The sequence below is a fragment of the Herpailurus yagouaroundi genome, unplaced genomic scaffold, assembly GCF_014898765.1.
Source record: "Herpailurus yagouaroundi ecotype Mexico unplaced genomic scaffold, PumYag 77, whole genome shotgun sequence".
NCBI classification, from domain to species: Eukaryota; Metazoa; Chordata; class Mammalia; order Carnivora; family Felidae; genus Herpailurus; species Herpailurus yagouaroundi.
In genome coordinates, this window is record NW_024412388.1 from 29150403 (window position 1) to 29163997 (window position 13595).

General features: G+C 49.0%; 1 protein-coding gene across 2 annotated transcripts; it reads right to left on the reverse strand.

Annotated features, from left to right (window-relative positions):
• Window positions 1-6701: 6701 nt before the first annotated feature.
• On the reverse strand, window positions 6702-13420 carry AIRIM (AFG2 interacting ribosome maturation factor). 2 transcript variants are annotated; one of them, XM_040469676.1, is made up of 5 exons: window positions 13316-13420; window positions 12842-13119; window positions 10563-10742; window positions 8430-8548; window positions 6702-8270 (listed from the first exon to the last, which is right to left on the reverse strand). In XM_040469676.1, exons 2-5 carry the CDS (start codon window positions 13114-13116, stop codon window positions 8233-8235), a joined length of 612 nt encoding a protein of 203 aa, XP_040325610.1. In that variant the 5' UTR covers window positions 13117-13119; window positions 13316-13420; the 3' UTR covers window positions 6702-8232. The 2 variants fall into 2 exon arrangements, with proteins under 2 accessions (XP_040325610.1, XP_040325602.1); XM_040469668.1 differs by having other exon boundaries at window positions 6702-8548.
• Between the last annotated feature and the right edge of the window lie 175 nt (window positions 13421-13595).

Below are 13595 nucleotides of genomic sequence, written 5' to 3' on the forward strand. Positions count from 1 at the left end.
GGTAACTCACGGAGAATGACGGTGACTTCAGCGGATAGACACAGAAATGAGGCAGGTCCCCAGATCGCCCTGGGCTGGGGGAAGTCTCAACATCCACCGCCCTTGCCTCTGAAGTATAGCCAAGTGCAGCCAGGAAATGACACACCTTCCTCTCCTATGTGAGCAACGCTTCCCTCACCGAGCAGTCACCAGAACCCCTGCCTGCTTCAGGGACTCTCAGGCCCGTGCTGGGAACTTCTGCTCGGGGCTGGTGTCAGCCACCATGCGGCCCGGAGCAGCTCCTGAGGCGAGAGTTCCTAGGGAGAGACGACGTACCCAGCACCATGTTGGGTGTGCTCCACACGCGGGCTTGTTTTATCCTGGTGGTTGTTAGAGGGAGGTAATGGTCTCCATTGCCCAGGGGAGGAAACTGAGGCACGGAGAGGTTTAGATGACTTGACCAGGGACACCCTGCCAGGTCTGTCTCTGACGACTATGCAGTAGATTGAATACTGGGGCTCGTCAAGGATGAAAATCGCAGATCGGCAGTGTGACCTTGGAGAAATCACACGACCCTCCTAAATCCGGCTCCTTAGGGAAACAGTGCCTACCCCACGGGGTTGTTATAATGGATACAAAGCTCTTGATATAAGCATGAAGCAGAGAGATTGCTCAGTAAATAGTAATTACAGGATTATTCTTGTTGGTTCCCCAATCCTTTCCATTACACCCCGGCACTTCTCAGAGGAAAATGACTTGTATACAATTTAAAGTTCTTCCTCATGTATCAGCCCATTTACTTTTTTTGCAGTGGCCCTACGAAGTTGAAACTTTTGTCCACCCCACTGTGTTTTTGGTCTTTTGATCAAGACAGTGGGGTCCAGAGAGGTCAAGTTACCTGCTCAGGTCCCCCAGGGGTGAGTGGCAGACGTCCCCACTCCCGGTCCAGAACCTTCTCCCCCACACTGCAGCAGCAGCTGCAGAGGCCCATGACCGACCCTGATCCCAAGCAGAGGTTACGCCCTGGGTTCCTGGGAAGGAGAGAGGCGGGGAAGCCTGAGGTGGGAGGGGGTGCAGAGAGGAGGGTGGAGCTGTGTCCTTGATGTGGTGGCTGGGCCCATTCGGGGTTGTCGCCACAGTCCTAGGGCTTGGCTGGGGCAGCAACCGCCGTTTCCGCTGGTGTGGCAATGCCGGGTGGATCTGGAAACCCACGCCAGGCGGGGTTGGGGGAGGGAGGATGCTCTGCCTGGCCTGGTCTGTGGCTCTTTGTCGGGGTGCGGGTCCACTCCTGGCCTGTTTGATTTCCATTATCTGGCCCTAGGGTGCTCCTAGACCCCCACTTCCTCCTGCTGGAGTGCATTAGCCAGAAATCATTTCTGAAAGGTGACAATGGGCCACCTTTGAGTGGGACTGGGAAGCACCTCTTCAGGGCCTTTGAAGACATGGTCGCATGGTGGGGATGGCCTGTAACCAGAAGGTCGGGTAATAGGAGCCTTTGGGAGCGGAGCAAGGCCAGATTCCTCACTGATGGATAAGTCATCTGCTCTGCACAGGCTCAGACTTGGGAGGAGAGGGAGTCTGTCCACAGGTCTGAGGGAGCTACTACCAGGAGGAAGCAGGGCAGGACCAGCAACATACTTTGCAGGGCCCAGTGCCAAATGAAAATCCCCCCTTCTTGTCCACAAGCTATTAAGAATGTCCAGCAGGTGACGGCAGAGCATTTAGCCAAGGCGGGTGACCCTTAGATGCACAGGTCACATGTCCATGAAGCCACCCTGAAGTGGGATCGAGGGAAAGTGAGCCAAGGAGGAAGTCGCACGAAGGGCAGCCACAGGGGTCTTCTTTCGGCCCTGATGACCTCCTGACCAAAACAAAGAGAAGCTGCAAACATAAAGACAAATAGGTCTGGAGCCACACTCAATGTTTCCTAGACGGACAGCACGCTCCGCTGCGGCATTTGTAGCTCTCCCGAGTAACCCGGTCCACCTCGGCCAACCAGCATCCTCAGAGCGCCCAGGTCTTGCCTTATTTGGAGGAGGGAGGGCATTCAACTTGTATCTCTGTCTTGGGGGAGTTCGAAGTGCTGGGAAAAGATGTCATGCCTTTTTTTTTTTTTTCCCCCATTTGGGAAAAAGGCGTCTGGAGCTATTCCTTTAGTTTACGGAACTGACAACCAAGGATGGTGAGTACAAAGGGTGATGGCCCAGGAAAGAGTCAAAATATTAATAACGGGCTTGGTTGGCACTGTCCTCCAGTCCCCCGCCCTGGGGTTCGTGTGGCCGGGAAGCCTGATGTCTCTGTTTCAGCAGTGGGATCAGAACCAGCTTTCAGAGCAACATAAGCCAGGGGTAATTTTTAGCACAGACGTAACTTTCTAGTTCTTTTTCCCTACCCCTCATTTTTCAGTTGCCTTTAAAGAGGCCGCAGAGAGCTGAAAAACAAATCCAAGTTTAAAGAGACAAGTGCAAAAATGCAAACCGGGCAAGGGGACAGAGCCATCAGCTGGACAAAATGTGCCTGGAAAATAGCATCCTCTGCTTGGCAGGTGCTGGGAATTTATGGCTGAGTTTTGCAGACTTTCACCACGTTACGAGCCAGCTCAGGAGACCCTCATAAAACCCTGCTTATATGAAAGAACAAACTAGCTGATAAAAGTCAGCTGCTGCCTATAAACGCGCTGTGGGGATTGCAATTGAGTGGTGGATTTATTAGCCTGGGCTCTTTGTGCAAGTTAAGAACTACTGCCCACGGCAGAATCGGGAAGGGTTGCTCTCTGCTCACATGACGACAAGCGGGCCATGCTCACCCCTCCCCGGTTACTTTCTCCATTAGAGACCGGAGGGAAGATTCTCGCTGAGATTAGGTTGCTCGGGATCTACTCTTACACTCCCCTTTCTTCCCTCCCACAAAAACCTACCAAAAGAATCAAGTCACTCTCCATCTGCACTCCACACGTCCTTTATGACAGCAATTCTAACATGGGCTTACCTATCTGCCTGGCCCGCTGGACCATGTACTTCTGTCTCTTTGTATCCCCAGCAATCGGTTCTGTGCTGGGCACGCAGGGAGGCCTCTGAAGGAATGAATACAGATCTGGCAGACTATAAGGTGCCATACGCAGAAGTTACTCCCAGCCCTCTCTCTCTGCTGCTTTTTCTTAGGATTAAAGCCATCTTTCTCTTTTTTTTCTTTTCTTTCTTTCTTTCTTCTTTCTCTCTTTCCTTCCTTCCTTTTCTTTCTCTCTCCCTTCTTTCTTTCTCTCTCCCTCTCTCTCTTTATTTTTAAATATTTACTTATTTTGAGAGGGAGAGAGAGAATCCCAAGCAGGCTCTGTTGTCAGCACAGAGCCCACCCCGAGGCTCCGGCTCACAAACTACCGGATCATGACCTGAGCTGAAAACATGAGTTGGACGCTTAACCAACTGAGCCACCCAGGCGGCCCTGGATTAAGGCTCTTTCTTTAAAAAAAAAAAAAAAAAAAAAAAAAAATAAAATTTTTTTTTTTTATATTTTTGAGAGAGAGAGACAGGGAGCGAGCAGGGGAGGAGCAGAGGGAGACAGAGTCCAAAGCAGGTTCCACACTCTGAGCTGTCAGCACAGCGCCCGACGTGGGACTCAAACTCACGAACTGCGAGATCATGACCTGAGCCAAAGTCAGCTGCTTGACTAACTGAGCCACCCAGGTGCCCCCCAAGGCTCTTTCTTAAAGAATGACCCTGCAACAGAATAAAGGTGCTTGATAAGAATGCAGGCATTTAGCCCCTCCTCACACAGGCCAGATCAGAATCTCTGGGGCTGGGGCCCTAATATGCTGTACCAGGTACCAGTCTCAGAAAAAAAAAAAAAAAAAAAAAAAAATTTTTTTTTTCTCTATATAAAAACCAAGCGGCGTTTCAGGAATGGTGGGGAGAGAGAGTGCCTGGAAGATAAACCCATCATTCCTTAAGGACTGGCTATCTCCTCCCAGCCCTGGCATTAAGGGCAATGGTGCAGGACTCTGGCAGACGGTCTAGGGACTCACTCCTACCCTCCTGGCTATGGGTCCAGAAGGGGGGCTAACTGGCAAGGTCACGGCCACCCAGAGAGAACCTTGCCTGCTTTCATGTGCCACTGCCGCACCTGATGGGGTCAGCACTGCACTCACCTCTGCGTGGAATCCCGTCCCATGCAGGACCCCCAACTCTTGTCACAGCTGAGTGGGTGGCTGGGGTGCATTTGCCCTCTGCAGCAGAGGGGAAATGGTGGTGAAGGGAAAAGACTCCTCTCATCAGAGCCCAGAAAACCCTGATTCAAAATGTGGCGATGTCACTGATAAGCCATGGGCGCTTAGGAAACGCACCAGGTCTCAGAGCCTACTTGTTTCATGGCTTGTGTTAAAGAGGATCACAGAGCTACCCGTTTAGGTGACTCAGAGTCTGTAGTAAATTTCCACCCCTTACATGTTTACAAATTTACCCAAACCCCTTACATGTCTCCTCTCACTTAGGTCCTGTAAGGAACTATACCGTCATCTCCATTACACAAACGAACAAACTGTAGAGGAGAGAGGATGTCCCCAAGACTAGCTGGTGAGAGGCTGAGCTGAGACTTGAACCCAGGTCTGGGTCACTCACGATTCAGCACACTTTCCCAAGTGTATTATCTTCCTCTCCTCCCTGAGCTTGTTCCTCTAGATGCACGCCCTCCCAGGCGAATGTGCACAGAGAGAAGGGACCGACAACTCAGCACTCGGACAGCTGGGGATGGTACCTGGCTCCTATCATCCACATTAAAGTCAGACAATGAAGTCACCATGCAATCTGGACACTCTTTGGGCAGGGCAGAAGTCCTCTTCAGAGCCTAGGATGATCCCACCGGCTTTGAAAAACCCCTTCTCCACCATGAGAATTTTGAGGTCAAATTCTAAACGTGGATGCGGTAGAGACAGGAAAGAAAGAATCCTAAATTCTTCATTTCATCCCAACAGATTGCCTCATTGACAGGGAAGGGGTTCTGACCTCCAAGAGTCTGTTTCCCCAACTAAAGGAAACAGAAAAGAGCTCCCATCTAATATCTCAACCCCTATGCTATGGCATGCTTAAGGAGGGATCACTGGAAGCATTCCTGCTATGAGTCTGCTTAGTTTAGAAGTTAAATAGGAGTCCAGTAAAAATACCAACAGACTTCTTTCTTTATTGGGGGTGAGCCGGTGCAGTGGGATTAGCTAGTTGAAAAATTCCAGGGAAAACAGACATAATGAACGGGGGTGGGAGTACAGGAAGGTGGTGGAAACCCAGAAGACACTAAGACTTTGAAAACAACCTAAATGTCCGTCGGTAAGGGGCTACTTAAATAAACTATGGTATACCCAAACAACAGAAAAATATGCAACTATTCTAGAAAAAATTAAGGAAGCTCTTTATGTATTCACATAGAATGATCTTCGAGATACAGTAATTGGGGGAGGGGGGAGAGGTGCAAAGCTGAGTACACAGTATGCTACAGTTTGTACAAAATTTGGGAGAAAACAAAAAAACCCATTTGCTCGTTATATTAGTTCTCTATTGCTATGCGACAAATTACCCCAAAACTTAATGGTTTCAAACGAACGTTTATTATGTTTCCATGGGTCAGGAATCCGGCCACAGCTCAGCTGGTTGCCTTTGTCTTAGGTCCTCATGAAGTTGTAGTCGAGCTGTTAGCTGGGGCTGTGGTCTCACCAGAAGGCTTAAGTCACAGGGGCGCAGGGGTTCTGCTTCCAAGCTCAGTCACGCGATTGCTGGCAGGCATCGGTCTCTCACACAAGCTCTCCACAGGGCCGACTTGGAACACTGCAGCTGACTTCTCCCAGCGTGAGGGATCCAAGAGGGAGTGATGGACCAAGATGGAGGCTGCAGTCTTAACAGCTAGTTTCAGAACGAACACCCCACCGCTCCCATAGAATCTAGGGCGCTGCCCCCCTCCCAGACCTACAAAATTAGGGTCTAAATTTTAACAAGAGCCCAGTGATTTCTATACACGTTAAAGCTTGAGAAACACTGGTTTAAATCTTTCCCTGGTTGAACCGTAAACCTTTCTAGGGATCTCTTTCATCTGTCTCCAGAGCACATCATAAGGCCTGACACCCAAATGTCTTTTAAGTTTTATTTATGATTATTAACGTATGTGATAGATTTTTTAAATTCCTGGGAGAACGTCTACCATATTGTTAAAAACAGTAGACAGTGTGCATTTTCACTTTCTGTAATACTTCAATCTTCTGCAATGAGAATGTACAATCTTTATAAGTAGAAATACATGAAGATTTGGAAAAACAAAAGATATAATACATTCCTAAAATTGTATAGGAGATGTACACTGGTGTATATTGTGTTGAGCTATTTTTAGAGATAGGAAAGTGAAAAGATGGCTAAAAAAGTTTTTTTTGAGTTTATCTAGGGACATCTGGGTGGCTCAGTCAGTTAAGCATCTGACTTCAGCTCAGGTCATGATCTCGTAGTCTGTGAGTTCGAGCCCTACATCGGGCTCTGTGCTGAAAGCTCAGAGCCTGGAGCCTGCTTCGGATTCTGTGTCTCCCTCTCTCTGTGCCTCTCCCCAGCTCATGCTCTTTCTCTCAAAAATAAATAAAAATTTTAAAATTTTAAAAATAATAAAAAAGTTTATCTAAAAAAATAATTAAAAAAATAAAAAGTTTATTTAACAGTATATACCAATGATGCCACATTTGTGGGTTTTTTTTTTTTAATTTGTGGATATGGACACAGAAAGAGCCATATATCAAAATATCTCTGATGGAGTTTGTGTTTCATACTTTTCCACATTTAAAATTTTTCCTACAATTTTCCTCTGATTTTTTAAAAAGCATATAGATCACTTTTGTAGTAAAAAAAAAAAAGTCATCTTCATTTTAACAATATCTACACTCTTTATTAAGCCTCTCTACATCCAGTGACCCAGATTTTCCCACAGCCTAGGAAGCTGACAGGTCTGGAAGTACCCAACCATTTCACAGATGAAGGCACTGGGCTTCAGAAATAACGCTGATGGCCTGATTCCGGGCGCTCTTCTCCCACCGTGCAGCTACTCCAAGATCAGAGGGATGTGGAAAATCAGGTGCCAGCTTTGGTCAGAAAAAAACCCCCATCATTTTAGCAGTCTCACTATGCCCAGTTACTTAACTCTCAGACAGGGAACAGAGGAACACCATCGAAGACAAAGCACTGAGAATGATTCACGCTGCGCCACCTCCCCCTGGTGGCGGACTCCGGAAACTGAATGACGACGAGGAGCTAAAGCAGCTGGACAATGATAGACGACTCTGACTTCCGAGTTTTCAAACTTTACGATGGTGCAAAAGCAATACGTGTCCACTGGAAACCGTACTTCAGATTTTGAATTTGGATCTTTTCTCGGACTGGCAATACGCGGTCCGATCCTCTCTTGTGACACCGGGTGACAGCAGCAAGCCCCAGCTTACGGTCAGCCCCAAGTTCACAAGGGTACACAACTTATACAGCCACTCCGTGCCCATACCACCCTTCTGTTTTGCAATCAATTACACGAGATATTCAGCACTTTATGGTACAACAGGCTTGGTATTCAATGATTTTACCCAACTGTAGGCTAATGTGAGTGTTCAGGGCACATTTAAGGCAGGCTAGGCTGAGCTATGACATTTGGTAGGTTAGGTGTATTAAATGCATTTTTGACTCATGATATTTTCAACTTACATGATGACATTATCAAGATGTAACACCATTATAGGTCGAGGAAGATCTGTACTGTCTTCCATCAATATCACCCTTATTTCTTTAAATCATCAAGAAGAATCATCTTGCGTCAGGGAGTCAGGTACTGATACAAATACACATAACAGGGCCGGGTGTCAACCAAGCTCAGAGCTTTGGATGATGCTCAGAGGGATGCCACTCTCTCCCCCGTCCTTTCCTTCCCTACCACATCTGTGGCTGTGGCTCCTGCCCCCAGTGTTCTCTTGCACTGCCTTTCCTGCATTCTCTCTGCCTCCATCATCCATTCCCGAGCCTAGAAAAGGGCAAGGGGTGTCCACGTACTTTCAACCATGACAGAGCAGAGGGAGGCCGCAACATTAGAAACATCTAACACAACCCTCCCAAGGGCTACTCCTCCGGCCCCAGGCACTAATCTTTCAAGTATGTTAGGTTACAATACTGACATTTCTTTAGAAATACCAGAATGCACCAGTATCAGCCTTCAACCGTGTCTCACTAGTATGCTGATAAACACACCACTTCCTTACTCTTCCAAGAAGAAGGAAACATTCAATAGGGTATCTGGAATAGGAAGAGAGAAAAACTGTGGCATATCACCTCTCCAGGGAACGTAAAACATCAGATTTATAAAAAATATGGAGGCACTGCAAGGGCATCTCTGTAAGACAGAGAGACACAGAGAAAGAAAGCAGACATGAAGGCATAAATGAAAACCAGTACCTTGTACAAGGGTTTGGTGTTCATCTTCTGAAATCCGGTCCCAGGCCTTGGGCAAAGCTTGGATGTTGGCCAAGTCTCCCCACTGGATGGAGGACAGGAGGCACTTTCTCTTCAGGTAACTTCCGGGAAATTAAGGACTGCTCAAAAAGACAACGAAATATGCTGAAGGGAAAAATACCCTGGGGAGAGCTACGAGAAGCTAGAAGGGTAAGGGGTAGCTCTCTCGCACTCACCTATGTCACACATCTTTGCTGAGCACCTCTTCACTCACAGTGCTACAGGGCCAGAGGGATGAAACACCACCCCAACAATCTAGGATCTCACCACGCTGAGCAGAAAAACCAGAAAGTAGAAAGGGAGAATCTCAGGGACACAAAAGAGGAAACTCTGTGGCGGTTCAGAAGTTGAGTGACGAGTCCCTCCCATTTGGAGGGCCTCAGGAAGATTCCATCTGGCAAGAAAAGCATAAGGTGCAGAAGTGAGGAAGCATGGAATGGTTTCAGGGCCGAGTAAATCCTCCAATCTGGCCGGCTGGAACACGCACAGCAGTCAGAAAGGTGGCCGAGAAGGCAGGCTGAGCCAGAACACAAAGAGCACCGAAGACCCACATGGGGATTCTGGAAGCTGTCGAAAACCCCTCTATAAGCAACAGGCAGAACAAAGACGTCTTCAGGCTACCGCTGAGGTCCCTAGCCGGAGCCGGCTTAGAGGGAAAGAAGGCAGAGACAGAGAAACCTGTCAAGAGGCTGCACAGATCAAGGGGCCTCACGAGAGGCAAGAGACTATGGAAGAGGCAGTGCAGATAGAGAAGAAAAATACAAGAAGCGCCAAGGAAACGGATTCAAAACACCTGACAGGCGGCCGTGTGGACGGTGGGAGAAGAATACCTGGCACATAGTCAGCGCTCAGTAACACTGGCTGCGGCTACTGCTCCCCCGCCTAGGCTGTCCCACTGCCTCCACAGCTGCCACCGCCGCAGCTGCCACCAACGCAGTGAAAAAGGAAAGCGAGAGGGAGAGGGGGAAGGGGCTGCTGGAGTTCCCGCACAATGGTCACACAGGGTTGATCCTACACCTGGAGGGAAAGGGGACTGAGTGTGGCGGCAGGACCGAGGAGCTTGTGCTCCCAGGAGCGACCCGGCTGGAGGCAGCTGCGGGAAGCTGAACATCAAGGCTAGCAACGAGAATGAAGGGCGGATTGGGGAGTTACTCAAATGAAGGCAGAAACCGAAGCCAGAGGGGAGATGCGTGATTCAGGCAAGACTCATGAGAGGGGCGCCTGAGTGGCTCAGTCAGTGAAGCGGCCGACTTCGGCTCAGGTCGTGAACTCATGGTTCAGGAGTTCGAGCCCCGCATTGGGCTCTGTGCCGACAGCAAGGAGCCTGGGGCCTCCTTTCGGGTTCTGTGTCTCCCTCTCTCTCTGCCCCTCCCCTGCTCACACTCCGTCTCTCAAAAATAAATAAACATTAGGGAAAAAAAAAAAAAAACACAAAAGAAAGAATTGAGAGAAAAGGGCCAGAACTCCAATGAACTGGTGGTATTCCTGCAGCTCCCCTGGCTCCACACCACCCCAAGTCTTTCCTCCGAACTCAGCCAGGTGATACTGTGAGAAAACACAGGCTGATTATGTTATCCTTCTTCTCTAAAGCTTCACAGCTTTCCACCTCACTCTGAGCAAAAGCCAAAATCCTTTCAAAGACCTCCAGGGCCCTATGAGGTCCAGCCCCATCTCTCTGACCGTGTCTCCTGTTAGGCTCCCCGTCCTCATGCGCTCCAGCCCTGCTGGCTTCCGCACTATTTCATGAACATGTCAGGCATGCTCTCCCCCAAAGGGCCTTTGCACTTGCGGTTTCCTCTACCTGGGACACGCTTCCCCCAAATATCACATGGCTCTCTCCTTCGCTCTCGTTAGGTCTTTTCCCAAATGCCACTAACCCAGTGAGCCCTCTCCTGCCCACCCTATTTCAAGTCAGGACTCAATGCTCATCCCTCACTTGCCCTGCTTTATTCTTCTCTAAGTTCAGAGATCAAAGAGAACTGACTGACCCATACTACGTAGTGGTATAATCTCACGAAGACTGAAAGACTTCCTGAAGCAGCTCTGGACGCTGCCTGAAACATGTGCAAAGGATACGAATTTCGATAATGTCTCTCAATATCTTGCAACCATTCCAACATGTCAGCCACCGAAGGGCTCACAACCGAAGCCTGGAGGACACCATCCATGCCAATCGTGTCTGCATGCTGCTCATAGGTCTGAAGCACTCGCTCCACGTGGCTGCTGACGGTGTCACGCACCTTGAGGAGGGCGGTTCTGGGGGAAAAGAAGTCTCGTATTAGGCAATATCATGAGAAAGGCCTAAGGCAGGGTTCCTCAACCTCAGCACACTCACATTTTGGCCTGGATGGTTCTTTGTGGTGGGGAGGTTGCCCTGTGTATTTTAGGACGTCGGGCAGCATCTTTGGCCTGTACCCACTAGATGACAGGAGCAAACCATGCCCCCACCCTCCCCGAGTTATGACGATCAGTAATGTCTCCAGGTATTGCCAAATGTCCCAATGGGAAAAATTGCTCTGGAGGCACAGACTACTGTGGATCCTCGGAAAGTTACTTATTCTCAATCACGTATAAAAATGGTCTGTCTTGCTCACTGCACACCCTAAGTACCTAGAACACGGACACTGGTGCACACAATGACAAACACTTGTTCAATGGATGAATGAGCGAACGGGTTCTTATGAGAACTAAGTGCAATAACGTATATAAAATGCCCAGCAGGAAAGTGCCCACCTTATGGTAAATATTTTTATCATTCCACTGGTGACTCCAAGGGACCAGCCACCAAGAAGAAGGCTACAACTTCCAAAAGGACAAAGAATTCCCTAACCTAGAACTGAGGCTTTCAAAACGTGTGGCCTTGACTCACAATTAAAAAACAGACTTAGGGGCGCCTAGGTGGCTCAGTCGGTTAAGTGTCCGACTTCAGCTCAGGTCATGAACCATGGGTTCGAGCCCTGCGTCAGGCTCTGTGCTCACACCTCAGAGCCTGGAGCCTGCTTCAGATTCTGTGCCTCTCTCTCCCTCTGCCCTTCACCTGCTTGCTCACTCGCTCTTTCTCTCTCTCAAAAATAAAAAAAAAAAATATAAAAATAAAAAAAAAAAAAAAAAAAAACCAAAAAAAAAAAAAAATAGACTTAAAGTAACAGCCCAATCCTCACAAATATGTCAACAACTGAAATAAAAGTACCTTAGAATATACCACAACATAATTTAATTGACTGATGGTCTATCTCTTCTAATCAACTAAGAAACTAAGTCTGGGGGCGCCTGGGTGGCGCAGTCGGTTAAGCGTCCGACTTCAACCAGGTCACGATCTCGCGGTCCGTGAGTTCGAGCCCCGGGTCGGGCTCTGGGCTGATGACTCAGAGCCTGGAGCCTGTTTCCGATTCTGTGTCTCCCTCTCTCTCTGCCCCTCCCCCGTTCATGCTCTGTCTCTCTCTGTCCCAAAAATAAATAAACGTTGGAAAAAAAAAAAAAAAAGAAACTAAGTCTGGTTCATTGCTGTATTCCGAGCACCTTGCACTCGGCATCCCGTAAAGGCTTCGTGAATGTATTTTGTACAAATGAATACAAAGAAGGGCCCCATCTTTGACCATTTCCAAGTAGTCTATGGCAGACTGTATACACTAGAACCTTCTCTTGCTCTAGTCAAGGAATGGCCTACGTGCCCTGCCTCTTGTTTATCCTCAATACTTACAACTCTTAGAGGGTCTCCCGTTCGGCATACTAAGAGTTTAGAGATGTGCTATGCTTGGCACAGAGACATCAACGTATAGCAGAACAGAGTGGCAGCGGACCACTCTGGCCTTGACGTCAGGTAAACTTGAGTTAGAGCCCAGCTTTACCATTTATCAGTTGTGTGACCACAGGCAATCTGATGGAGACTCGGTTTCCTCACCAGCAAAATGGGATGAAGTGAGGTTAAGTTAGAGATGCTGAAAAGATTTTATGAGATAATACCAGGGTAAAACCTTTGACTCTTAGCACCTCTGAAGTTTAAAGTACAATTCCTCACTGCTTTTTACAAAAGAACTGTAGAGGGGGGCTAATAAGCTTTCTCCATGGCTTTTCTCTTCTCCTTTTGTAACTTCTCCTAAGGCCACCACTGCCATGCCTTACGGGGCAATGGAAATGCCATAAAATGACTTTCTGACAAGAGGTCCCATTGTGCAACAAATGGGGCAGAGGGTTGGAAGGAGGGAAAAGTTGAACAGAGGAGGGAAGGTTGGGACACCTCCAAATATCATGCTCTCAAGTAAGGGAGAAAACTCTCTTCTGACTGATACTGGCTACTTATTAAAGACCAAGTTTTCCCATTTTTCCGCCAAGAAGGAGCAGCACTGAACTCTTACAGCCTCTCCTCTAACTTGTCCAAGACAGTGTCGCCAGCCCACAGCTGCTTGCGCCTCAGCCGCTCCTTTAAGTCTGGGAAGGCCCGAAGTGGTGGCACGTCCTCAAACCGCAGATTCTGGGCCGCCTGCAGCTGCTCTGCCAGGTTGCTGAGGGACAGCAGGAGGGGCTGGCAGTCCCTTAGCGCACTCTGCCACAGGCCCTGCTGCTCCTCCACCACCGGGAAGCACTGCTTCAGGGCCTCCTGCACCGCAAGCAGAGGTTGGTCTTGGGTCATCTTCTGCCGAGAACAAAAGCAGAAAGAAAAGAAAAAAAAAAAAAACCAACAACAGCATTAGGGCCGCAAGTGGGCGGGAGAAGTACCGGGTCCAGGAGTGATTCTCGTGTTCAAGTGAGGTTCAGCTAAGCCAAGGTCTCCTCGCGGGGGGCTGTCCATCCCTTCCGACAGGAAGTCCTGGCGCGCGGCGCTGTCTTACCTTCAGAGGGGCTCTCGGAGGCCGGGCCCTCGTCTCCCACCTCCGGAAGGGTGTCCACTCTACCCGTCGGAGGAGGTGCGTCCGCGGCTAAGGCAGTCTCCGCGGTTTCAGACCGCGGATTCCGCAGGCCGGAGGGCTCTCTCCAAACGCGCGCTTCCCGAGCCAGAATCTTGTCTCCTTTCCTTGAAGCTGCCTTTCCGTAAACCAGCGAGAAAACTGAAAGCTAACACCGTCAAATTTTGAGGACCCGCCAGGGATGCCCCCAAGCGTCCGCAGTCTC